This window comes from Blennius ocellaris (genome assembly GCF_963422515.1).
Source record: "Blennius ocellaris genome assembly, chromosome: 8".
NCBI lineage: Eukaryota > Metazoa > Chordata > Actinopteri > Blenniiformes > Blenniidae > Blennius > Blennius ocellaris.
Genome location: NC_137657.1, coordinates 6,749,813 through 6,774,823, shown reverse-complemented (window position 1 = coordinate 6,774,823; position 25,011 = coordinate 6,749,813). Strand labels below are relative to the sequence as shown.

The 25,011-nt window shown below is 42.5% G+C and overlaps 2 protein-coding genes across 3 annotated transcripts; one reads left to right on the top strand and one right to left on the bottom strand.

The window, feature by feature from the left end:
* The first annotated feature begins 677 nt into the window (after window positions 1–677).
* On the top strand, window positions 678–18,775 carry tmod4 (tropomodulin 4 (muscle)). 2 transcript variants are annotated; one of them, XM_080501652.1, is made up of 10 exons: window positions 678–736; window positions 9,733–9,909; window positions 10,078–10,234; window positions 11,104–11,223; window positions 14,548–14,640; window positions 14,726–14,856; window positions 15,803–15,910; window positions 16,118–16,261; window positions 17,119–17,263; window positions 18,313–18,775. In XM_080501652.1, the coding sequence occupies exons 2-10, from the start codon at window positions 9,808–9,810 to the stop codon at window positions 18,333–18,335; spliced, it is 1,023 nt and encodes a 340-aa protein (XP_080357778.1). In that variant the 5' UTR covers window positions 678–736; window positions 9,733–9,807; the 3' UTR covers window positions 18,336–18,775. The 2 variants fall into 2 exon arrangements, with proteins under 2 accessions (XP_080357778.1, XP_080357779.1); XM_080501653.1 differs by lacking the exon at window positions 678–736 and adding an exon at window positions 1,139–1,252.
* Window positions 18,776–21,690: 2,915 nt separating this feature from the next.
* On the bottom strand, window positions 21,691–24,432 carry scnm1 (sodium channel modifier 1). The gene is made up of 8 exons (XM_080500321.1): window positions 24,297–24,432; window positions 24,110–24,180; window positions 23,944–24,032; window positions 23,048–23,142; window positions 22,319–22,419; window positions 22,114–22,226; window positions 21,929–22,034; window positions 21,691–21,847 (listed from the first exon to the last, which is right to left on the bottom strand). Exons 1-8 carry the CDS (start codon window positions 24,345–24,347, stop codon window positions 21,748–21,750), a joined length of 726 nt encoding a protein of 241 aa, XP_080356447.1. The 5' UTR covers window positions 24,348–24,432; the 3' UTR covers window positions 21,691–21,747.
* Window positions 24,433–25,011: the final 579 nt, after the last annotated feature.

Genomic DNA, 25,011 nt, shown 5'->3' with positions numbered 1-25,011 from the left:
TGAATAAATTCTGATTGATTGGTTGGTTGATTGATTGATGATTGATAAAAAGGAGTGAAATATTGTCATCATACACACTGATAAAAACATTGAAGCACAGTCGTCCTCCTTTATTTTTTGCATCAAAATATTTCAAAACACCACATGAGATCAAAAACTTTAAAAAGTATATATGAATACATTAGTCAAGGAGAAGTGGGAGAAGATAAAGGTGAATTACTCCGCAGTTATTTGACGGGTTTGCATTTATTTATATGAAAAAAATAAGCTTTCGTCGTCTGTTTTTAGTGAAGTTCGTTTCTGAAAGAAGAAAAAAAAAGTTCAATGTTGTTTATCTGAATTCTGCACGTGTGACTTCACGCCACTAGATGTCAGGCTGCTTCCTCCAGTCTCACCTCACTTTTAATTGAACGTCTGATGAGTTCATGCCCCACTCCTTCTTCTTCTTCTTCTTCTTCTTCTTCTTCTTCTTCTTCTTCTTCTTCTTCTTCTCCCCCTTTCTGCCTCCCAATCTGTCACACAGCCAAAATAATAAAACGCTGACTACACACACACACACACACACACACACACACACACACACACACACACACACATACACAGGAGAACCCAAGAGAGGGAGGAGAGGGGGCAGTAAGAGAGAGATGGGAGGGGTAGGGGGAGGAGGAGGGGGGGGGGGGGGGGGTTGTCTAACTGCAGGCTGGTCGAGGGGCTTCAGCACTGCGCTCCTGTGAAGGTAAGTGTGCGGCTGCTTTCTGGTGTGTCTGTGTTTCCTTCACCTGAACCATTCATGTGTGTCTTTGTGTTTTGGGGTGGGGTGGGGGGGTGGGGGGTTCTTGGTACCTTTAACCAGACCCCCTCCCCTCTCACACCCCCTCCCCTCTCTCACTCTCACCCCCTGTGTGAGTTTGTGGGGCAAAGTTGCAGCAGAACTAATGGACACAACTGTTTTTAAAACCTTTGTGTTTGGAGGTGAAATGAGTGTGTGAATCTATCATTGTGGCATGTGGGGGGGGTGGGGGGGGGGGCTGAACCATCCACCGGCTGTCCGGGGGGAGTTTGTAGATGTTGTCTGTGGAGTTTATGGATAACCCACCCTCCCTCCCTGTCAGGATCCATCACTGCCTGATATCTGTACATCAGTTTGTGTTCAAGTCAAACGTTCCCACTCTCTGAGAGTCTCCCAGTCAAAGTTCCTCCTCTTCTTCTATGGTGGGGCCTCGAAATGTTCTGGAGCAGCAACCCAAGCCGGGTGAGGATTCACACGGCTGGAAGGAGCTGACTTGTGAAGCTAAAATTAATCTGAGGGCTGATTTGGAATGTTTCACTTGGGCGGTAAGACGTGGAGAAGATGACCTGCGGCTCGGTGACAAGTGGCGCTGGCCGGCGGAAGACTTGGCCGGGTCGTTTCAAAGAAGAAGAAGAAACCCCAACAAATCTCTCACCCGACTTCTGTTACAGAAAAGTATCCTCCTTCCAGAAGACGTGACTCCGGGGTTTATTTCTGCCTCTGTGCGGAGACAAACGCCCCCGCCACAGAAGCCGGGGGCAGCAAATCATTTGGGGACATTTACGAGAGCGTAACCTTTGTCACTATGAAATCTAAACCCCAGTAATCTTCTTTTACTTAGACGAGATCCAGTGACTCCTCGCGGTGCTCCTGAGCTACTGGAGCTCTTTCAAGCTCCTCTCAGAGTCTTCTGCCTCTTTCAAGCTCCTCTCAGAGTCTTCTGCAAGTCCTCCTCTCGTTTTAAAATGTAAACTAACTTCGTGGAAGTGGAAGGTTTGAGCGATCTGCTGCTGCTCAGCAGGAAGTCAACAGAGGGCTGGAGAAGCGGCGTCGCAGAGCGCAAATCCCCGCACTGTTGGGGGAGAGTTTGCATCGTGGAGCTCACAGACTTTGTGCAGAAATGAATCGGTTACATGCTTCATGTTGACTCCTTTTAAGGACAGTCGTTCACATGTTTTCACTGATTCTGCCTGATTGGACTTTTGGATCTGCAGCTGGAGCCTCACAAGAGTAATGGAGCTCTTGTTTGGAGGCTCGATGTTTAAAAATCAATAAGAAAACTCAGCGCTGGATCCGTTCACATTCAGTTTTTAATTGAATATCACATGATACTCTTTCTATTAATCAGCCAACGCAGCAGCTTCACACACAACAACGTGAAAGTGAGAATATCAAGGAATGAGAACAATGAGAATAATATAATAACTGAAGAATCCTCGTGTTGAAATCCACACTATTTGCCCCTGAAGCTGACCTGTGACCTGTTTTCTGCAGGAGTGTCATTTTAGATTTTAAAATGATTGACATTACTATTTACTGATGAATTATACTGTGAGAAGAATCATTATTCAAATCCTGAATAGTCATTGTATAACCTGCGATGGCATGAAAGTAAGCCAAAACTTCATTTGATGATGATAATAATAATAATAATAATAATAATAATAATAATTATTATTATTATTATTATTATTATTATTATTATACTAATTATCACATAACAATAATAATATTAATAATAATACAATGTTTTATCATTCACATTACAATTGTCTTGCTTAAATAATCCACTTATTAGTCTAGACTTTGTTATTAGACACAAGAAAGACCAGATAACAGGACCAGGGACACACACTAGTACTTGTCCCTCCTTCCTTGTAATTTTCTTTTGGAAGAAATTACTGTAAATAAGTTTTTGTTTTAAGAAGGTTTGGAACGCTGAGTAAATGCAATGATGGCAGACTTAAATAGTTGTAAATAAGTAATGTTAACTTTGATGTAAAAGACAGAAAATTCAGCATCGAGCTTTGAGTCAATGTGCTTCGAACAGGAGTGTTAATATAAACTTTAAAGTTTTTCTTTGTTGTGTCGCGGAGTACACGTGATGAAAATATCTTGATTTAAACAGAACTAGCTGACTACAATCTCAACATGCAGACAATTTTAATGAAACCTTCTAGTTTAAAACAGTGAAAACTTCTACTACTGTTGCATTATGGGTGTTTTTTACACCTCAACAGTGCGGCTTTTAGGCTAATGCTAGCCCGCTAACTTTCATGGCAGCATCACTGATATCTCAGCTCGGGTCTCAGCATTGTGTTGTGTCGGTACTCTTAAGAAATTTGTTTAAAAGATTAAGTTTTCAATGAAATTTTGACCATTTGCTTGGTGGTTTTTCTGAATTGGAGCCGATTTATGCTTGTTGTGTTCAAGGTAATATGTTCAATCTAAAGTTGTAGTACTGAAAACTGCATCTCATACGTTTTTGAACCACGCCTCACGTAATCGTCCCGATGTGGCCGGTTGTAGTTACGTGTCGATCCAGCGGTAGTTTTCCGAACGGCCCCTTCAGGTTAGAGCAGTAATGAAGAAGCTGTTAAGAGACTCATCTGACGTTTGTTCCAGAAGGGGAAAAACAACTGAGCTCATGGGCTCGTTTTGGTGTTTCTATCAGTCACAAAGTGACCCGGTGCCAGTTGAAAGTTTATTACCGGCAAGGAATCTCCTGTTGAACGCGGCAGCTGCAGGTGGAAGGAGATGCTTGAGAGTTTGACTGGAGAGAGAAGCATCTGGAGCCAGCTGGCGGAGACAGGTGACAGCCAGCCACCAGATTGTTCTGTTTTTCTCTGGGAACCCTGCTGGGACTGCATGAACACACAGAAACACACACAGTCTGCTCCACTGTGGCGACATGCTTACTGGAATCTCATTCTGACTCAGAACTCGGGAGTTTTTAGCTTCACGTGCGACGATAAAACGAGAGAGACGAAATGAGACGTGTTCTTCATTTCTTCTAATTGGCGTGCTGCTGGCATGACAATTGTCTGATCCCGCGCTCTAAGCTCAAGTGTCAGGAAACAGCCGTGCGTTTAGCTCAACAATAAGCGGGAGCTCAAAGGCTCCACTGCAGGCAAATCACATGAGCCGTGATTGGACGGGTCGCCGCGACTCCTTAAGTCACACGTGTCAAATGCAGCCGGAAATTAACATGTTTGTGTCACACTGGCAGATTTACAGCCGACATGTTGAGTTTTTATAAACTACAATGTATATTCAAACAAAACTAAATGTTTCCAATGACTGATAGAAGGTTCATGGTTGTTCAAGCCAGCTAATTAATATGAGAATTCTGAACTTTTTAAATTTTTCCAGCAGCTTCGACTTGAATGTCTTTTTGCCACCTGGTTCCTAAAGAGATGAAATAGTCAGAATTAAAACTGTTTTTTTTGTTGTTTTTTTTAAATCTAGCAGTGTTCACTTTACGATAACAGGCAACATTGAAATAACATTCAACGTGTGAACATTAATTATGCTCTATGTTAGTCCCGTCTGTTGACCTGAGGATCATCACAGCACCAATATAAACAATGTTAAGAGCTAAATTCACTTTGTTTGTTCTACTTAAACATCAAACGATCAATATTAATAGACAGAATTATGCAAAGATGCAGTGCCTTGCTCAAGGACACTTCAGCTCGGATAATATTAGATGAATAAACTGGGGCATTTTCCTTGAAGTGTCGGTATGAGTTTTGCGTTTGGCCTCTGGGTGGCAGTGTTGAGCCACGTTAACACCAGGATGGTGAACTTTGACCCTTTCTTCTTCGGCTCCCGTTCACGACATGTTTTTAAGTGAAAAACAAACATCTTTGGTTGCGTTTAAACGACCGTTTACAGAACAACGGTGCTTGAAGCCACTGAAAACACAACTTTTTGAAAACAGCATTTAAGGCGGGACATTTTGAAAACACTCCAACTCTGTCGTCATGGAAACAGGAGGAAAAAATGCACTTTTTTTAATTTTTTAATTTTTTAGAATATTTTGCTCTCTCAAATACAGTAATAATTAAGGTTTGTCTGTTGTATTGTCGCAGCATTCTGTTTTTATAGTGACATCTAGTGGTCCCAGGTGGTATCTACTCCTATATTTTGGTACAAGTTGCTTCTTTATATCAGTCTTATGAACGGCCAAACAATTAAAAAAAAAGTATGACATATAGTCTGTAAAATATGGGAATTGAAATATGGACTGCTGTGTGGTTAATTGAGGGCATCGTGAAAATAGATGTTACACTTATGATTCAAAACTATCTAGATTTGAACTGTCACGATACAAAAAAAGACTCTTTTGACCAAAACCTTCAATCTGTTCTTCGAGCTGCCATCCGACCCACCATCCTTCAAAGTGCCGCCATCTTCCTTGACATTTGGCGGCGTGATCCAATGTTGGTGTCATTGGATTTACACATTAGAGCCACGCAGCATTGATGAGAAAGCGTCAGTGCAGGAACTTGTTTTAACAGGTGCCTTTAGTTGTCTAAAGATGTCTGGCAGAGCTCGAGTGCTATGGCCCTGCCACGCTCCACATTTAAATGCTTCACATAAGTTGGCCGACCAAGAAGTCCCGATACAGGTGGTGAATCTGTTTTAGCTAACAAGACCCGAGATGTTCAGCTGTTTCTGTGCATGTAGAGTCTTTTTTTTTAATTGAATTTAGAATTAATATAAGCTTGATTATTCAGCAGAATGAGACGAAGCTGGTCATATTAAAGGCTATTATGTGACGTGTTGCTGTATATCTGAAAAGAAATGTACATAGTTATCCAACTCGCTTCAGCTTCTTTAGTCTTGCAGTATAAGTTTACACCACTAGGAGGTGTAATGAGTCACTTACAGAAGCAGCAAGAAGAATAGTTACAACAGCGGGTGTGTAAAAGCACATTTTAGGACAGGGGCTACAATTTCATCTTGAGCCGGTAAAATAGTGCATTAATGTCCTTTAAATTTAAACTAAGCGCAGAGTGTATGCGATTAATATTTTCACAAAACCAAACAGCTACTGATGAAAATGACAACAATCTCAACATAAAACCAAATTTAATGAAACTTTCTGGTGCATATTTCAGTGAAAAGTAAAAAAAAACAAAAAAAACCTTCTTCGATTGCTGTTGGTTTATAGAGGTTTATTACAAACTCCCCCTGACCGCACAGTTTTGAAGCTAATGCTTGTTAGCTCACTTTCATGGCAGCAGATATCTCGGCTTGGGTCTCATTGTCGTGTTGTTTTTAGATTCTCTTTAGAAAATTGTATGCATATATACACTGCCACCCAGTGTACATAATATATGCATAATCTAAATTTTACAGAGTGTCCCTTTAAAGAATAGTCATTTCTTCTTTGTGGAGTATAACCCAAGATTATTTTCCCTGTTGAGTGGATTATTATTGTCAGAATCATCGATTAATGCAGTTATAATTTTTTTTATGGTCCCAGCAACCAAATATGACAACAAAATGTTAAATATTCGCTTGCAAGTTACACACTTTCAGATTTTCAGATGAAAATTTAGAAGTAAATGTGCATTTCAGGAATTTGTTTATGTAAATGCAAAGAAAAAATATACACACAGTTGCACACAATTTAATTGATTTATGTAAAAAATAAAGTATTCCGGTTAAATGAGTGCAATGAGCCAGTCTCAATATAATACATGTATTATGGTATGAAAAAATTTGAAAATTACCCACAACATAAATGAATCAATCACATTTGCAGTGAACAAATTCAAGGTCATGCTTGGAGCAGGTTGAGATAGTTATTTAAACTCACACCCTTGCAATGCTCCTTAAAATACTGCCGTTACATCGTTGCGGCATAGACACTAAAAACAGAGACGCACATTCCAGGATTATATTGCACCGAGGAGGATACAAGCAAACAAACACCGTTGCTGTCGCAGACTTTGTATGAATAGAGAATTACTGATTTTATGAGTGTTTGATGCATTCAGGAATACTCTCAGAACTGCAGTGTTAATAAACCACAGAAATCAAGGTGTTCGACGCACAGAAACCGTGTGAAGCAGAATGTCGTAACATGACTCTTGGGAGCTATTTACAAGCTGACAGAAAAAAAACAAAAAAAACAACCGTCTGCAAAACGAGATCGAATGCGAAGGTGTAAAACAGCTGACTCATGTTCCTGTTGACGTTCATGTGATGGACTCTGACCGGTGGCGTGGGACGTCCTGCTCGTCCTGGTGTCGTAAAGTCACGCCATGAGGCAAAAGATGTGTTCATTTAATGTTGTAAATGGAAAACCAATGTAGAGCTGCAGTGTTTCTATGTAAGCTCCCGGTTGCGTAAGCCCAACTGTTACTATTTCACGAAGCTCCCGTTTACTCATCAATCCTGCCATTGTGTTTTGATGGTTTGTTTACATTGAATTGGCTGACTGCCTGCTGTTGCTGTTTCCCCCCTGTGGAGAATACTGTACATCCCTGTATGTGATTAATAATTCGTTACCACCAGCCAGTAAGCAGTAGATGGAATACCTGTTATTTAAATTATATAATGACTGTTATACTCTGCACACCTGCACAGGGACAATATATAAATTCCAGTCGAATCCGGTTGTTTGCTCTTGGTGGTGCGGGACAGCTGAGCCATCTGAGATGTTCCTGGTTCGTACTGGAGGGTCTTTCTGGAGGTTTGCATGTTCTTCCTATGTTTGTGTGTGACAAACCGGAAGCAGAGGGTCTTCAGTGATTTGTATGTGGTTGAGTATTGACTGTGGAGGGTGTATATTGCCTTTATATCACAGTTAGAACAGATCCACTAGTGAGCAGTCTGGATGGAGTGAAGACGGAGGACGGGTGGGTGACAACAGGGCCTTAAGATCCTTCAGTCAAACCTTGACTGTGATTGGCTGAACCCCCGATGACACTATATAGGGTTTGATTTCTGATTGGCTGGTTGGAGCAACACACTTTTTAAAAACTAAAACAAGGAGTGAGAGGACTTTCTTCACTCAGGCGTCATTCCAGGTATGGGGACGAATATTACTGTTGGAAAACCTTTAAAAAGTGAATTTTGCACAATATGACTCCTTTAACATGAGCAGCAGTTTGAACTACAGTAGCTCATCCATTGAATCCACTCAGCCAAACTTAGATTCCCTTCGTCATTGGTTCATTGCTTTTCCTCCCACTTTTTCTTCAAACTGATCCCTGCAGACCGTGAACACCCAACAAAACCTGCAGCTTCGGAGCCATTCTGACCCAGTTTGTTGTAAAACCTGCTCAATTTTTCCTTCAAATCAACGTCCAATTTCAAAACAACAAAGAGACACCGAGTGCTCCTGACTTTATCCATCAGTGGTCCTAATGTTTAGGCTGATCGGTGTCGACTGATATACTGACCCTGAATCGTTCGCGGCTGAATGAAAGCACGTTGCTGGACCTGAGCTCCGATGGCTTTTCTTCTCTGTCCAAGTTGGGGGAAAAATTGGCCTGAAAATTAAAACACGAATCAGAGCGCTGCATTACTCATACTCTGACAGAATTACTGTACTCGTACCACGACCCAACGTCTGAGGCCTGTCTTTTTTCTGTGTCCTGCAAACATTCTGTGATTGTGTTGGTGTGCCCGTGGCTTCTGATCGCCGGGCACTGGCGGCGGGTCACTACTGTACGAGTTTGTCAATGATAAATAAGGGATTGCACTTTCCACTCTTCTCTCCTCTCATTCTGCTATTCTTAGTCGCTGTGTGGTGAGCGAAGGGTTTAAAGTTACAACGACCCTCCTCCTCCTCCTCCTCCTCCTCCTCCTCCTATCTTTTTCTTCCTCTCTTTCACTCCTCTCCCTCTGCCGGCCCACATTGCATCAGTGGATCTCCGTTGGCCCCTGATTTGAGGTGAAATTGAAGATTAAAGTGTTTTAGCACATTTATCCAGACTCCTGGAAATGTGTCTATTATTACCATCGTCGCATTATTGGAGCATGCAGGATGGGGCAGCTGATAAGCTGGACGTTGGATCATTGAGATGTTTGCCCCGGACAGTGGTTGAAATGTTTGGCGGTGGGGTGGGGGGGACGCCCGGTGGTCCCTGACGGGCTGCAGGAGGTTCCCAGGTGAATTAAGGTCACAGCAGTTATTCATTTACTTAAAATAAGCCATGAAGAGGTTTGATGGATGGATATTTTAATCAGTCGGGACCTATTCATTAATCTTCTCTTGCTAGCTGTGCCAGAACTGTCAAGTACACTGTAAAAAATAAAGGTAATCCAACCTCGAATAACAAGTTAACAAGCATAAGAAGGAAAAGGGCAACATGTATTTGAGTTCCTGATGAGTGAGGTTTACACCCCGTTTACACGACAATGCTTCAAGTGAAAATACCTCGTTTCAGAAAAGTGTTCACACAGCACAATTTGGAAAATGATGCAGTTGGCATGTTGGGCCACCAGTTGGCGCTGTTGGTCATTTTTACACAAATGCAACAGAAAACAATACGCTTTAAACATTAACAATGGGAGTACAAATTGGATTGTTATTACGGTGACTGTCAAAATAAAACTACCAAATCCAGGAGAATATGAACTGGGAGTCATGAAACTCTGGAGGAAATCATTGTTGTTATTGTCTCTACTGAGCACGTGCAGAACTACTACTCACTATTGCCGTGGTACACCTGCACAGTAGCAACGTTTCTGCCATCTTACACCAAGATAGAGGCCGAATGTTTTCAAAAAGTTGTGTAAAACAAAGTTTTACATTTTCACTGATTGCATAATTAATGAGATAATGCAAATTTGAATAAAGCATTTAACTCCTTCATTAGTCTCAGATCTCAAGGTGTTTTTTTCTTTCTGGAGAGTTTGTATGCAGTCACATGACTGACCTTTTTTTTTTTCTACTCTTCTCTCCTCTTCGCCTGCAGTGCCTTCTCACCCGGGGGAGTGCCGTGGTGTGTGTGCGTGAGTGTGTGTGCGTGTGAGTCGGAGCCTCAGGAGCCATGTCGGACCCCAGGAACATCGACGAGGATGCCATCCTCAAGGGCCTCAGTCCCGAGGAGCTGGATCAGCTGGAGTACGATCTGCAGGAGATGGACCCCGAGGTACAAACTCACACTGCATTTGTCTTTAAAGAAAAAAAAAAACTACGACTGACACGCTTGAAACTCAAGACGTTTTGTTACAACTGTAGATAAAGACCCTTCCATTGGCCTTTTAACGGCTGTGTGACAGCTGCGTCAGTGTTGATGTGAGGCCTGCTGTTCTCCCAGAATGCCATGCTGCCAGCTGGCTTCCGGCAGCGGGACCAGACGAAGAAGACCCCGACGGGGGCGTACGACCGCGACGCCCTGATGCAGCACCTGGAGAAGCAGGCGATGGAGTTCCCGGACAGGGACGACCTGGTGCCCTTCACCGGGGAGAAGAAAGGTGGGGGTTAGGGCGGGGCTTGCACTGAACACCAGCTACTTATATGGATTCTCCTGAGGGTGTCTTGACATTATTATGTAGAAAAGACGACACGATACATCAGGACGTCGTTTGATAATAATCGTAGACTGTATGTCGCTCAGAAACATGGAATTGAGACGCTTCAGCTTCAATTCCTGCACGTCTCAAACCTCCATGGTCTTTTTTGTCCTGCGTCCCTGTGAAGCTGTACAGTCGTCCTCTCTGACGCCTCACTGCTCAGTCACACTGTTCTCAGGTCTGTGTGTGGTTTTATGCACCTCACTGACTTTCTCGGCCATTTCCACTCTGTTCCCAACAGGCCGACATGGTTCGACCTCCGCCGGGAAAGGTCTCCTTCTGTAGCTCCGAATCCAATTCACAGAAACTAATAGGACAGCGGATACATCTGTGCTCCGTCTGGAATTAGTTTTTAGGAATGAAATAGCAAAATGGGTCTGAGCAGGAAAAAAAAAAACCAACAACAATAAAAAAACCTTTAGAAAACACAGTGAGGGTTCAGTGGAAAACTGAGTGTATTAGAGCTGCTCTGTAAATCTGTGATAAGCCCTGTTTTGGGAAACATGATCCTAAGCCAGCTTTCTCTAATGTATTGGTTGAGACATTCTGACTGCAGAACCTCATTAAAATAAAGAATAAAACCCCCCCTGGGAATGTCGTGTTTTCAGACTAATGCAATGAAAAGCTCCTGCAAGACCTTTCACACTTTCTCACAATCATTTGTTTCTGTCAATTCCTGCATGTCTTCTTGTCTATTCTTATTACTACTCTGTGCATTTGAGTCCTAATCCGTCTGGTTTGTGCATTTATTATATATTTGTTTCCGACAGGAAAGGCTTTTGTGCCCAAGAAACCAGAAGAACTGCCGGGACATGAGCAGGTGATGCTGGAGCCGGAGCTGGAGGAGGCCCTGAAGAACGCCACGGACGCAGAGATGTGCGATATCGCAGGTGAGAACAACCCTGAACCTCATGTTCTGGATGATGTGGTGAAAAAATGAAGGATGAAACATACAGAAACTTCTAAGTAATCATAGTCTAAAAATCTCAAGTGCAACATGTACAACACTTGCAGGATTTATATCAAGACTTATATATACTATTATAAACAGTTTTTTAGAGTGAAATCCATTATCATTTTGCAGAAGATTTGGATGCAGCTGGTAACAATAAAATATTTAGATGCAAAAAAACTGAAAGTGTTTGTAAACTGCACCCTGATAATATTGTTGCTAGGATAAATATCAAAATACAGAAAAAGAGTTTTTTATTTTTATTTTATAAGTGCAACTGCATGAACAAGGTGTTTTAACATGAGCTTCATCAGATTTGGTGCATAAATGGGGAAACGGGGAAGAAATAGAGCATGGCGAGCAGAAAATAATAAGGTGATTATTGAATTCCATATCCAGGGAGAGAGGTACATTTTTTAAAACAAATAATTACGACGGTGTAATTTCCCCCTAACACCATCTGTTCTCGTGCTGCTCCCGACCAGCAGATGCTTCTTAACTCATAACAACATTGGCAGCGTGGCGTGGCCCGGCGGTTTTCATCACAGCGGCTCCGGCCCACATTCTCCCACTGTATTACGGCGACCCGTCGTGTCGCCGCCGTTAGATTCAAGCTCTTTCTCTCAACACCGCGGCAGCTCCGCCGTCCCAGGCCAGCAGACGTGGCCGGACACATGATGGAGTCCAATTCCCCACGCTCAGCAACACAGGGAAAAATAAGCCTGGCCCCGGGCCACCAGAGAGGAGGGAGGAGTGGGAGTGGGCGAGAAACAGATACACTCTATCTGTTTTAAACAGGCCGGCGTGAAGAAGCTGTGTTTTGGAGATAAAGCAGCACATTTTTCCATGTTTCCACTCGGTTAGTTGACCAACATTGAGTCGTCTGAGAGAAAAGGGTCGTATATTTAAACAGGTGAAAGGCAACTTTTTGAACATTTTCCGACTCCGTCTCCATGCAAATGAGGGAAAACATGACTTTTCTAAAGCGCTGCGACTAAACAGAGCATGTGCAACAGTTCTGCACATGCTCAGTCGACGGACAATAAGAAAAATGTTTCCTCCGTGGGGTCGCGACTCCATAGTCTCCTGGGACTAACAAACAACAGCAACCACCAGTGGCGCAATATGCTAACTACATTATTTTCAATGTTTCTGCTGTCGCCGTAAACGGACATTGTTTTTAAAACTTAACCGTGTAAATGCAAAACTTTTCTGAAATATGAAAAAAAAAACAAAAAAAAAACCAAGTTTTCACTTGATTGCTTTAATTGGACATAATTAAAGTGTTCACAGAATCATCAGCATACAAACGATCTCGATTCAGAGTATGGCTCCTCTGGCTAAACAGGTTTGACTTCAAGAAATCAACAAGATCTGTGATTTGCCTCCTGGGTGGTTTTTAATGATCGACAGGGTGGTGCTTTAAAGTGAACCATGAAACAGATTTGTTTTATTGGGTGTGATCCTCTGAACTCCCCTGGCCAGCAGAACAGGCGGCAAAGGGCCGAGTGGGCGGGCATGAGGCCGGGGGGGGTTTGTCAGAGCACCGATTTGACCCTGGATGAAGTCCAGAGGGGGATTAAGCCTCAGTTAGCCCCTGTCACTCTTTTGTTACAGCTTTTGGGCAAAGACACTTAAAAGAAAAAAAAAGTGATGAATAGCTGGACTGAGCCGAGCCAACAAGTCAAAACGCCGCTAAATTTAGCTTTTCCGTTTCCTGCCGTCGAGTTCGTCCACTCAGAGCTACTGTCGGTTTCTGTCATGGACAAACTGGATGTTAATGGTTGGTAGCTCTCTCTACAATGCCCCCCCCATTCCCCCCCCGGTGGCAGGCAGCTGTCCCTCCGGTCTCCAGCTCCTCACAAGGCCCTTCCCATGGTTCCTGGGGGGGTAGACGAGAGGATGGGGGGGGGGGGGGGGGGGGGGGGGGGGGGGTGTTAGCTGCTGTCACAGCAGTTGGCTTGTGACACAGTTTGGTGTTGGCAAATTACAAGATCAGAAATCCAACCAGTCTGCCCCCTTGTGGGTACAAACTGGAAATGCAGGAGAAGACATTGGTGTGAGATAATTATTAATGTACAGTTTTGTGGATTTGTGGGGGAAATAAAAACAATCATATATCATATGCCTGTCTGTTATTATCGATGAAACCAGGGGTGTCAGACTTAAATTACGTAAATCAAGCTTTAAGTTTTGTTGTTTTTTTGTTGTGGCCACAGAGTATATGTGTTGAAAATGTTTATAACACCAAATTAAATGACTACAATCTCAACATAAAACCAATTTTAATGAAACCTCCTGGTGCAAAATACAATAAAATGTCCAAAAAATGTCTCCTATAGCTGTTGCATTATGTATGTTGTTACACACTTGGAAAATGTGAATCCCATGTGCAGCAGAAACGCTACAAACGAGCAAAATCTTCAACTTGCCATCATTTCCTTGAAAACAATGGGCAGCTGAAAACACACTTGTTGTTACATGTGATACAACTTGAAACTCAGCTCCCCTCCCTGTATTCTAATGAATCAATTAAATGTGTCAAAATGCAGACAGTGAGATAAATATTTACTATTTAGAAGCTGTTCTTGGCAAAGAAAAAAAAAACAATGTTATAGCAGGGTGCTGAATATGTATATGTAAATTATACAATAAACATTATAAACACCCCATCTATCTTTTAGTCAATGATGCAACAAAATGATTTACTTGTAAAATTCAATATTTTCAATGACTTTAAATGGTGAAGGTGTAAATGTCCCATGAGGAAGAATTAAATGTGGGATTTTTTTCATCACTGTTTTTTCAGGGTCAGAGACAAAGAATTTGCTCCAAAACACACTCTGGATGTTCATAAACACCGAGTTGTGTGGTCTTTGAATTCAGTATCAGCTAGAATAACAGTGGAAAAGTTGGAGGTCCGCAGCTTGACCCTGAAACTTCAGCGTTGTCACTCACGTGGGGAGGGGGGGGGGGGGGCTCTGAAAGCTGTGAGATTAAAAGAGAATGACTGAGGTCAAACAACTCTATCCTTATCTTAAGAAACACACACGCACACACAAAAACACACAGAATGTGGAAACGCCTCGGTTTTTGGTTTTGGACTCAAAAACGAATCAAACGCAGCAAAAAAATATGAAGTGAAAATAAACATGACAAGCAGGAAGTGATGACAAGAGTCCAAACTCTGATCGCACTCACATGTTAAAGACGAAGTTCTGTTTGAGTCGCCTCTGTAACGTCGGATGTATTGTGCTTGCAGCGATCTTGGGGATGTACACGCTGATGAGCAACAAGCAGTACTACGACGCTCTGGGGTCCCACGGCAAGATCGCCAACACAGAGGGCATCAACAGTACGTGTCAACCGGACCGTCGCCTCGCCGCTGTATTCACCTGCGCCGCTTCGCGTCCTCAGCCGTGGTGTTCTGTGTCCTCCAGGCGTCGTGAAAGCAGATCCGTTCAAGATGTTCCCCGAGGAGCCGCCGAACTCCACCAACGTGGAGGAAACCCTGGAGAGGATCCACAACAATGACAGCAGCCTGACGGAAGTCAACATCAACAACATCAAGGCAAAGCTTCATCCAGCTTCACAGAAAAACAGACAGAGACTATTGCCTTAAATATATATAGGCAATATATAATAGGCAACCACTGAAAAACTCAACATCTTCACACAACATTTATAAGCAGAAAACGCTGCTTAAAAATCTAAAACTGATCAAGAAGATCAAGCACATTATGCTATTATTGCATTTGCTATTTTAAACTGAAAATATGAAATGGATTCCTGTGGCAGATGGTGTACTAATACTAAGTACGACTATCCAACAGTATAATCGCTATCTGACACAAAGCAGCCGAATTATGTCCCGATATATGAATGAAATTATGTTCATTTGATCTCTTCCCTTTTAAAAGTTACATTATCCAGCTTTTCCTGGATTTTCCTTCATTTGAATATTGGATCATAGGAGCTGCATTCAGAATCTGCTGTGTCTGGGTGAGCTGCACTGGCTCCGCCCACACACGCCCATCTCGGAAAGAGGAGGAAATACTTCCTCTCGTGGTGCCATGTGCCAGAGCAGAGCTATCTGATTGTGGGAGGAGTCAAAGGGGAGGAGCCTACCTTGATTGGGATTGGCTAAACCCCTGATGACACTATATAGGGTTTGATTTCTGATTGGCAGGTTGGTTAATAAAATGTAAACAAGCCAGGGAGACAGATGACAGACTTTCTTCACTTCTGGGGCATCATTCCAGGTATGGGGACAATTATTACTGTTGGAAAACATGAGAAAGTGATTTTTTCAAAACACAACCCCTTTAAAGGGTTGAAAAAAATAAACCATAATTCTAAAAATCTCTCCTCTGAGCCACATAGTTCTACTTCTTGCCGTTAGCGTGGCACGGCAGGATTAGATGATTTACATTTGCTGTCATCTCATCAGTTAAACCTTAAAACCTGCACATCTGTGAGTCCTCTCAAGGTTTTTCCGCCTCCGTCTCCCCTTGCAGGACATTCCCATCCCAACGCTGAAGGAGATCTTCGAAGCGATGAAAGGAAACTCTCACGTGGAATCTCTGAGCATCGCTGCCACCCGGAGCAATGACCCCGTGGCCTATGTGAGTACGCTGGACCCTTGTGTGTGTGTTATCTTTACATTTGTATGCACTTTAATTGAGGAGACCCCATTTTCAAACGAACACGACAATGGTGTTCAAAGTCACTGAAAATTGAACTTTTTGAAAAAGGCTCCCAAAGTGGAAATTCTGGAAAACGCATTTTCAAACTGTATTTGAGTGGGTGTGTTGCCGTGTCCGTGTCCCCAGGCATGTGCGGAGATGCTGCAGGAGAACACCAGCTTGCAGAGTCTTAATATCGAATCCAACTTCATGACTTCAGACGGCATGATGGCCATCGTGAAAGCTATGGCGAACAACGCCACGCTGGTGGAGCTCAAGATCGACAACCAGGTTAGAAACAAACACACCAGAGTATCACTCATCGCAATGTTCCGGGGGTACGACACAGCTGTCATTGTTAGGCATTCATACGTGACAAGAAAGTTTAAGTTTGAGGAACTTATACCTCCAACAATGAAAAACGCCAATGTGGGCTTCCGTATAAAACAACACAGCGAAATTGTCTATGTATTTGTTTGTATGTATTAATCTTTTGATTTACGGTTATTTCATAGTTGAAAAACTAGAAAATGTAGGCTTCTTTCATCTAAACAGTCAATAAAGTCATTACAATGTGTATCAGTGAGGAATATGACTTCCTCTACAGTTGATATATTCTCTCCATGTCTTTGTTTACACAAGTAGAAACCTTGACCGTCAAGTCCTGCAATCTCCTGCAGGTCCTCTATCTTTAATGAGGAGAAGGAAGACTTGAAACGCACTCATTACTTTGGCGATTTTCAAAAGAATTGAAAAGATAAACAGAGAAATCAATGGTTCTCTTTGATCGGTCTGTTGTATAATCAAACTATTGATTGTGACTGATTGTATTTCTGTTGTTTGTGTGGGCATTGTTGTGACTGTTTTTATGTTGGTGTTTTTATGTTGGTGTTTTTAGCAAGGCCACTCTTGGTTGTTTGTTTGTGCATTTGTTTTGTTAGTTGGTTGGTTTTTTGGTAATAGCAATGCTTCTCTTTGAGATTTTATTATACTTCCCATTCCGCCACTTGAATTTTAACGGTGCTCTGGCGTGTATTTTTTTGTTATTATTTTTTACATATGTACTGTACAGATTTTTTACTTTGTAAAAAGAACTCTGTCACAAAGTATGAATTATTTCTGAAATGCTTCTCTTCCCTCTGCTCCAGAGGCAGAAGCTGGGAGATTCAGTCGAGATGGAAATCGCCACCATGTTGGAGAACAATTCCAACATCCTCAAGTTTGGCTATCACTTCACCCAGCAGGGTCCCCGCGCCAGAGCCGCCATGGCCATCACGCGAAACAACGACATGCGTAAGAAACACGGTGCAGCCTACTTAACAATGAGACATGTAATTGCTTCCTTTGATAACACGAAGGGTGCAGATTTAAAAAAAATTAAAAACACACACACACGGATGACATGATGAGGTTTCTGACCAGTGGTAGGAAATGAGAGCTCACTTTATGTGGTTTTTAAAACAATCCCGCTGGATTTTTGCTGGTTTACTCTTCCCCACAGCTGATTTTAAGTAGTCCTAATCAAGTCTTTGCAATTTTCTCTCATTATTTAAAACCGCCACAGGTGAGGTTCATCAAAACCATGATGTTACCGACCAGCAGTCTCTTCTTCACAAAAAAGACTTTTAATGTGAACATTTTGATTTGATGTGCATTGATCCAGGACAGTGGACAGGAGAGGGAAGGAGCTTTTACCTAAAAAAGATTTATACATTTGTCATGTGACTTCACCTCTATAGTACATTTTCACCGTCTCAAAGAACCGTACACCATGAGACCCGGTTTACGCGATAACGTTTGTCGTGGAAAAAACATTTTTTCACACGTTTTTGTGTTTTCATTTTAGAAAAGGGTCACCTTTACACACCAATAATTTGTAAACAATGTCCGTTTAAAACAGAAACGGGAAAAATAGTGAAAACAATGTCGGTGGAATGTTGGGCCGTCTCCATGTAAATGGGGAAAACACAACTTTCACGAAACTGAGCGACTACGCATGCTCTCCACGGCCATATTAAACAGTTCTTCTGCACATTCTCAGTCGACGGACAATAAGAACAATGTGTCATGACTCCAAGTCCATATTCTCCTGGGACTATTAACGTTTATAGCACACTGATCTCTGCTGCATGTGTGTGGCTTCATTACAAAAACAACCAACAGCACCCCCTAGTGGTCTAATGTGAAAACTACATAATTTTCAGCGTTAGGGTTGACATATGTTTCAAACTAAAATTTTAACTCCTCTGAAAGGAAAATGCAAAAACAACACGTTTTCACTCAAAATGCTGTCGTGTCCCACCATAAAGAATCAACTTGACTTTTTTTCATTTTTCTTGCAGTTCGTCAGCAGAGATTAAGATGAAGCTGGCGAGGTGCAAAGAGAAGAAGAAAAAACTTCAGCCCGTCTTCGCAGACTGCCAACGGCCCGGCGACAACCTCGTGCCGGCTTCACCGCCGTTAAACCCGGGAGCCGAATCAAACCCCACAAATTAACCCGCCTCATCTGTGCAAACCACAACTAACGTCCAATCGTCCAGCCGTTTCATTTCATTTACTGCCGCAAGCTTTGTGTAGACCGCTGGATTCATCATAAAGGCGTGCATAGGTCACCAGCAAAACGTGAGGTGTCGTTTTTCTTGTGCTTTTTAATTTTGTGCATCACCACCATCATCCCAAACAAAAAAACGTTTTAACTCTATCCATCCATTTGTTTTGTTTATTTTCTTCTCAATGTGGTGCTACATGATATGTGCGAAGGACAAAAATCTGTAAATACTTTAAATAAAAATATATATTCAATTATTATTTGTAAATGTTTGACAAGTTCAATTGTATTGCTCATTTGTTTAAAAAGCAGCGCACACTTTGAATCACTCAGCCGTTCACGGCCCCATAATAAACACATGGAGCCAATAGAGGAGCACACGTTCAACTCACCTACTACATGTTGTTTTTTTGTTTTATCGCAGAACCCTTACACATCGACATGCTGTGATTTTGTTACAGAAGCAGATAAAAATATATGCGAGATGCTATTTCACTACAAAGCTTTAAAACTTCATGTTTTTAATGAGAATTAACGTTGTAGCTCTTCTATCTCATAAAGTGAAAGTTCCCAGTTCCAGTCAGCAGGTTTGCATGTTCTCCCAGTACTCATACACTCATACAGAAAAATGCAGCACACACCAAAAAAAAAATTGCATTCTTGAGATTTTACATGGAGGGTGTTAAACGATAACACCCAACTGGAATTCATATATAAACTGGAAGAAGAAGCCCACATGTGAAAAGTTACGGCACTTTAATCCCTTGAAGTCTCCTCTGATCCGCTGACTTCCCCCTAAAGACCCCAGTTATTTTTACCCCCCCCCACCCCCACCACCACCCCCACCTGCACGCTGACGCAGAACCGAACCGGACTCGGCTTGAGTTTCCGTGTTCCCGATATAGGAAGGAGCTTGAAGTTTGCTGCGCCCATGTGCGGCCCGGCGGAGATTTACGAGCAGAAACAGCTGCTAGCCTCGGAGGGTTTTTGACGGCATTGCTCGGGTTCCTGCCCTCCACGTCTTTCAACCCCGTTCCTTCATTTCTTCGAGGCTCCTCTCCGCTTAATGTCAAGTATGGCGAGATTTTGTAGATTTCCCAAAAGGTCACAATTTAAAGGCTGACATTTGGAGTTTTGAAGTAATTCGTTTCCCTTTGATCGTCCACAAGTGTATTTTGGGATGCTATCGTCGGGTGCCATGAATGCTGCGGCAGATATATTTCTTGTATCACCCCCCCCCCCCCCCCCCTTGATGTTTCTACATTCACCTCAGAGGACTTTGTAACATTAGACAGAAGAAGCAGGAGTGAATTGAAAGGTCACGATAATTTAATAAGTCGGTTACGAAAACAATCTTAAGAGATGTTGCCAAGTCCACGCGATGTTATGAGGAAGATTTGCGAAGACGTGTCCCTCGTGCTCCGGAGCCATATTAGTGGTGTCATCAGAAACTAACCCATGTTAAACCCCTGAACCCCCCCCCTCCCACCCCCACCACCCCCTCCGGGTGACCCTGACGGCGTTATCCAATTTATACCAACTGCGCTGAGAGGCGCTCTAAATGCACGCCCTGTGGTGAACGCTAACTGCATGGCTTCGCCGCCCAGATTAGCACCAATAACAGCCGATCTGCTGCTGATTTATAATGAAGTGGACGGAGGGTCGGTCCCAGCAGATAGAGGGCGACGGCGCTCTAATGGAGGTGGAGAAATGACACGGTGCCGAGGGGTGGTAGTCTCTCTGAAAAGTGCCCGCTGAGCTTTTACTGATAGTCCTGGGATGGCGAGGCGTTCACCAATTGGACAGGTGAACGACTCGATCCGCCGTCGCCATGGTTACCGATGCCTCGGCATTGGATACAGCGATTGTTTCTATTCTTAAACCTCAGTTCCAGTTACGACTGGTCATGGTGTTGTGTCCGTTTTTGTTTTTTTTGTTTTTGTCAAGTTGTTTGTCCCATTCCTGTTAATTTGATATGAATGAGGGATCGTCTTTCAGACGCTCCCTTCAGATTCTGATCCGCATGTTTGACTTGGCACAAGCGCCAGGCCCAATGCCCTGCATGGGACAATCCTCTGTGGGATTCAAACCACAGCCTCGGAGATCACTGCCGTGACGGTTCACGTTTCGTCTCTGGTGTTTGTTTTTGAGATTCTGACTCCGTCTGTGGTGTCGAGCTCCTTGGCTTCCACTCCTTGAGTTTGAGGGGCCGTTCACACGGCAACAATTTGTAATCAGGACAAGAGCAGTTGAACACGGACTCCTGGTGTGAGACTCTCACATTGCAAAGGTTTTTTTTTAGTTTTCAGTAACTAAGGCCACGTTTACACCAGAACGTTATTGGCTTCAGTTTATATTGGGTGAAGTCCGAGTGCTCTGGTTGTCGCTCGCTCTTGTGTTTCTTGTGGCTAAAGGTCCCGTCTGTCTGTGATCTGTTTTTTTTGCATTGTCCAGTGAATCTTTATTTTTTCTCCTTTAAACTCGTGGAGTTTTGCTTTCAGGAAATTGGAATTTTTGTTCTTTCTTGGAAAGAAAGGTGAACATTTGTCTGGCATATCGAGTCCTCTCCACCCTGCCCGATCGCCTTGAAAGGATTTCCTTAACACAGAACTTCTGTTTTCTCTCATGGGGGAAATAATGAGGTTTTTGATGGTGAGAGCTGACTGTTGCTGCACATTGTACATTTCTTAAAATGAAAATTCTGCAAAAACCATCCAAAACTTCAAATACCCAAATTATAAAACATGTTTGATCGCTACAAAAATTACATTTTGTATCTAAAAGTCAAAGTTCTAGATCAAATTTTCAGTACACTGAATTGATTTCTGTATATTTTAATTAAGTAAGAACTTTTGGAGTCATTCAACCAGTAGAACTTGACTGAATTTGAGTAGATTTAACCAGAAAACAAAACAAAAAAACCAATAGAAAGTTAAATAAATCCCTTTGAAGTAATTATTATGAGATTTAACTCAAATACCTTGTAGCGATTCATTTAATGTGTCGGTTTAATAAATAACAATAATTATACATTTTATTTGTTTAGCACCATCATCGCCATCTCTGACAGTTGCACCGTTACTGAAAAAGAGAATACAGAAACTTCACGTTGAAAGATTTATAAAACCCGTTTATTGCACATTGATAGAATGGAAAGGTCACGTTAGCTGCTGAGCGTACCACTGTGGTACAGTTGTGTCTGTGTTTTCACACAGTCCTCAGTGCGTCGTTATGAAGATGGACCTGAATCAGGCTCGTCTTCATCCGAGTCGAACTCCACGTTCTCGTCTTTGACCCAGCGTCCGCTCCGGTCCCGCAGCCAGCCGTCACTGCAACGACACACGAGGTGAAACTCGGCGAACGGAACCCGGCTTCTGATCTTTAACGTGTGTAAAGATCGGATGCGACACCTCTTCAGTTTGAGATAGTGCTCCATCTCCCTCTTCCTCTGCGCCGTCATTGGTTTCTCCTCCTGAGCGGCTGCAGCCGGACTTCCTGTTGCCGTCTCTTCGTCGCCTAACGAAGACACGAGAGGGACGTGAGGCGGCTTTTTGTCACCGTAGCGATGGACAATAAAGCTCCTGACACGTTTTACCTGTTGCACTTCCACTCAAAACTTCAGTTTCCCCACATGCAGATGCTGTTTGGATGCAAGTGTCGACTCTGGGATTACAGCTTCTGCTGGCAGGCTCCTTCTCAGATTTTGTACTTAAAAAAAAAAAAAGAAAAGAAAAGATGAGACATTTTCAAACTGTGCTGTTTGTTGCAGCTTGAGATGAATTCGTCCAATAAGCACCGACCTGGTTCTTCTGTGGTGGCTGTTATAGGGGACGGTCTTCAGTAAAGCGTGATGGGTGAGTTTCCGGGTTTGTGTCAGTAAAGGAGCAGAACTGGACGCCTCCTGAAACCACAAGGAAACATCTCAGGCCGTCTCCAAAAGTCATTTCAGTTGAACGAGTGATCTCTGTGACGACAATGAGTCTGAATGGGGAAAAAAATACATTCAGTGTTTCTCAACAGGGGTGATCAGTATTAACAGTTTCCCCTCCAGATGTCCCTGAATCGCACCGAGAGCTGAATCTCAGACAGGGAAATTAAAGGCCACTACACTATTTCTTCCAGGAGAAAAAAACCCAACAACAACCCCGGAACAATGCAGCATCTGAAATGTTTGTCTGACCTCATTCAGAGTTCAACTTTTCCACCAAGAGGAAACAACTTTGGATGGATTGTAAGTGTGCAAATTGTCAGTCATGTGCTTGGTCACAGGAGCTCTGAACAACGAGACGCACTGGAAGAGCGTCAGAGACCGAAACGTTCCGTTTGTTCAGGTCGCGATGTTTTTCCACTGGTGATTCATTCACACTCCGCCTGCTGACACTCATGTCAGCAACAATCTGAACTCTGGATGTTCTATTTCTATCATCATCCTCACCACCATTATCTGTCCTCATCTAGGATTCTAGTGTTTTTGTGTTTATACACAAGTGTAGATGTGTTGGACGTGTACATCGTTCATAGTTCCTTACCTGCGTTTGGTCTTCAGCCTCAATGTACTTTTCGTGTTGCCTTTTTGTTATCTCAGTCCTCAGCTGCGTTTTCTTCCCATAGAAATTTTTTAATCCTGCACAGAAGATAAAACATGTTTAAGGACTCATCTGTGTGTCATTTTGACACACCGCACAATATTACATTCATCAAACAAAGGCTATTTTTATAATGTTCTTTTAGCTTTGCGTGAAACTGTTTCTCTCCAAGATCAGCAAAACAATTAAAACATATATAAATTGATAACCATTAAAACATAAATCTGGATTTTGTCAGAGTGCACTTTGAGAATCTGAATATTTCTAGAAAAAAACGTTGTAAAATTATTACATGAACAAAGTGGCAATAATATACTGTAATAAGAGAGAGACGGCACGCACACACATACAGCAGGAGAGCCAAGGAAAGAGAGCAAGAGGAGAAAATAATGTTTTGCCTGCAAGTATTTCCTCCAGCTTCAGCAGGTTGGTGGCTCCTGGTCAGCCAACATGGCAACCTGCTGTTTTGCTGAAGAATTACTTATGTGGTTGTTAAATTCGGCTTTACAAAGTGAATCTAATGACAGCCAGGTAACTTTTTAAAGTGAAACTTTGTGCCTTAACATTATTACAATTGTACTGTGCCGAGACACTGCACCTTATTTATTTTAATGATTTAAACGTTTCAAATTAATTACTTGAATTAATGTGTGATTTTTGATTCTGTGTGTGCGCGCGTGTGTATGTGTAAGATTAATTGATGACCCTAAATTGCCCACAGGTGTGACTGTGTGTGACTGTATGTCTCCGGATACCTGTCCACAGTGTGTCCTGCCCTCAACCCACAGTAATCTGGGAATGGCTCCATCATTGAACAGGATGAATTTTCACCCTCTCACCTTCCAGATGCTTCTTCCCGTTCCTGTGGACCGTCAGCATGTCGACCGTGTCAAACACTGGCCGGTAGGAGCAAACCAGACACGTGTATCTACAACAACACAAACAACCTCAAATCAACTGTCATCAACAACAAGTAGCAGGTTTTAGGGTCTCGAACTTCCACACCTTCCATTTTTCATGAGCGCAGCCTCGTCTTCTGGGATGAAATGAGACAGGAGATCAGAAACACGACGTTTCTGAAACAACCGAGAAACTTTGGTAAACATTAAACTACGGCGACAGTGCGAGCTAACGACATGCTAACAACACGGCTACTCCAACAACACGGACTTCTTTTCCGGGACAACCCCACCTTTAAGATATTCAGCTGACTCTTGTCGTCGCCTTCTCGTTTAAAAGACATGTTTTATTATGGTTGGAAGTCTGAAAACAGGCTTTAATAACACGCTAGTCGCTTCACCACAACTGGAAGCTAGTTCCTGTTAGCAATGCTGCGTTCAGTGTTCTTGAAATAATGGGAGATTCGAACTGCTCAATCCTGTCAGGGATTTTTTTTAAAAAAGTCAAACAACATTAAATTCCAAAGCCTTGTCCATGAAGTACTTTGAAAGATAAAACCATAGAAGTTAACAGAAAAACTAATGAAACAACAAAAAAATTACACATATTTAGTGGATTTATAGTCCAGTAATAGATTGACCCATATGACAGAAAATGGTCCTATTCGAATAATATATCATAAATAAGTTGGACTTACAGTATTATTGTTTACTGTAAAATGTTATTGTTGTTCACTGATTTAGTCTTGTTCGATTTGTTGAATTCGATCGTTTATTTTTCCCATCTGTCCAAAACGCAGCACGGCTTGTGTGAAAGGTCACACACGTTACCGTGGCAACGCACCTAGCAGACAGAAGGACGTCAGACTGCAGCCAACATCACAACCACGAATAAGTTTTGCGTTTCAGCTGTTTTTATCTGACAGGTAGCGCCGCTCCACTTCAGAATAAAGCAGAATTATTTTTTTTTATTTTTTTTATTTTTTTGAAAAACAAATTGTCGGTGAC

Coding starts and splice junctions, on each gene's coding strand:
- tmod4 (XM_080501652.1), top strand. CDS start 9,808: ATGTCGGACCCCAGGAACATCGACGAGGATGCCATCCTCAAGGGCCTC. Junction 10,235..11,103: donor CTTCACCGGGGAGAAGAAAG/GTGGGGGTTAGG, acceptor TGTTTCCGACAG/GAAAGGCTTTTGTGCCCAAG. Junction 16,262..17,118: donor AGCTCAAGATCGACAACCAG/GTTAGAAACAAA, acceptor CCTCTGCTCCAG/AGGCAGAAGCTGGGAGATTC.
- scnm1 (XM_080500321.1), bottom strand. CDS start 24,347: ATGTCTTTTAAACGAGAAGGCGACGACAAGAGTCAGCTGAATATCTTA. Junction 24,033..24,109: donor GCGCTCATGAAAAATGGAAG/GTGTGGAAGTTC, acceptor GTGTTGTTGTAG/ATACACGTGTCTGGTTTGCT. Junction 23,143..23,943: donor CGGGAAGAAGCATCTGGAAG/GTGAGAGGGTGA, acceptor TCTTCTGTGCAG/GATTAAAAAATTTCTATGGG.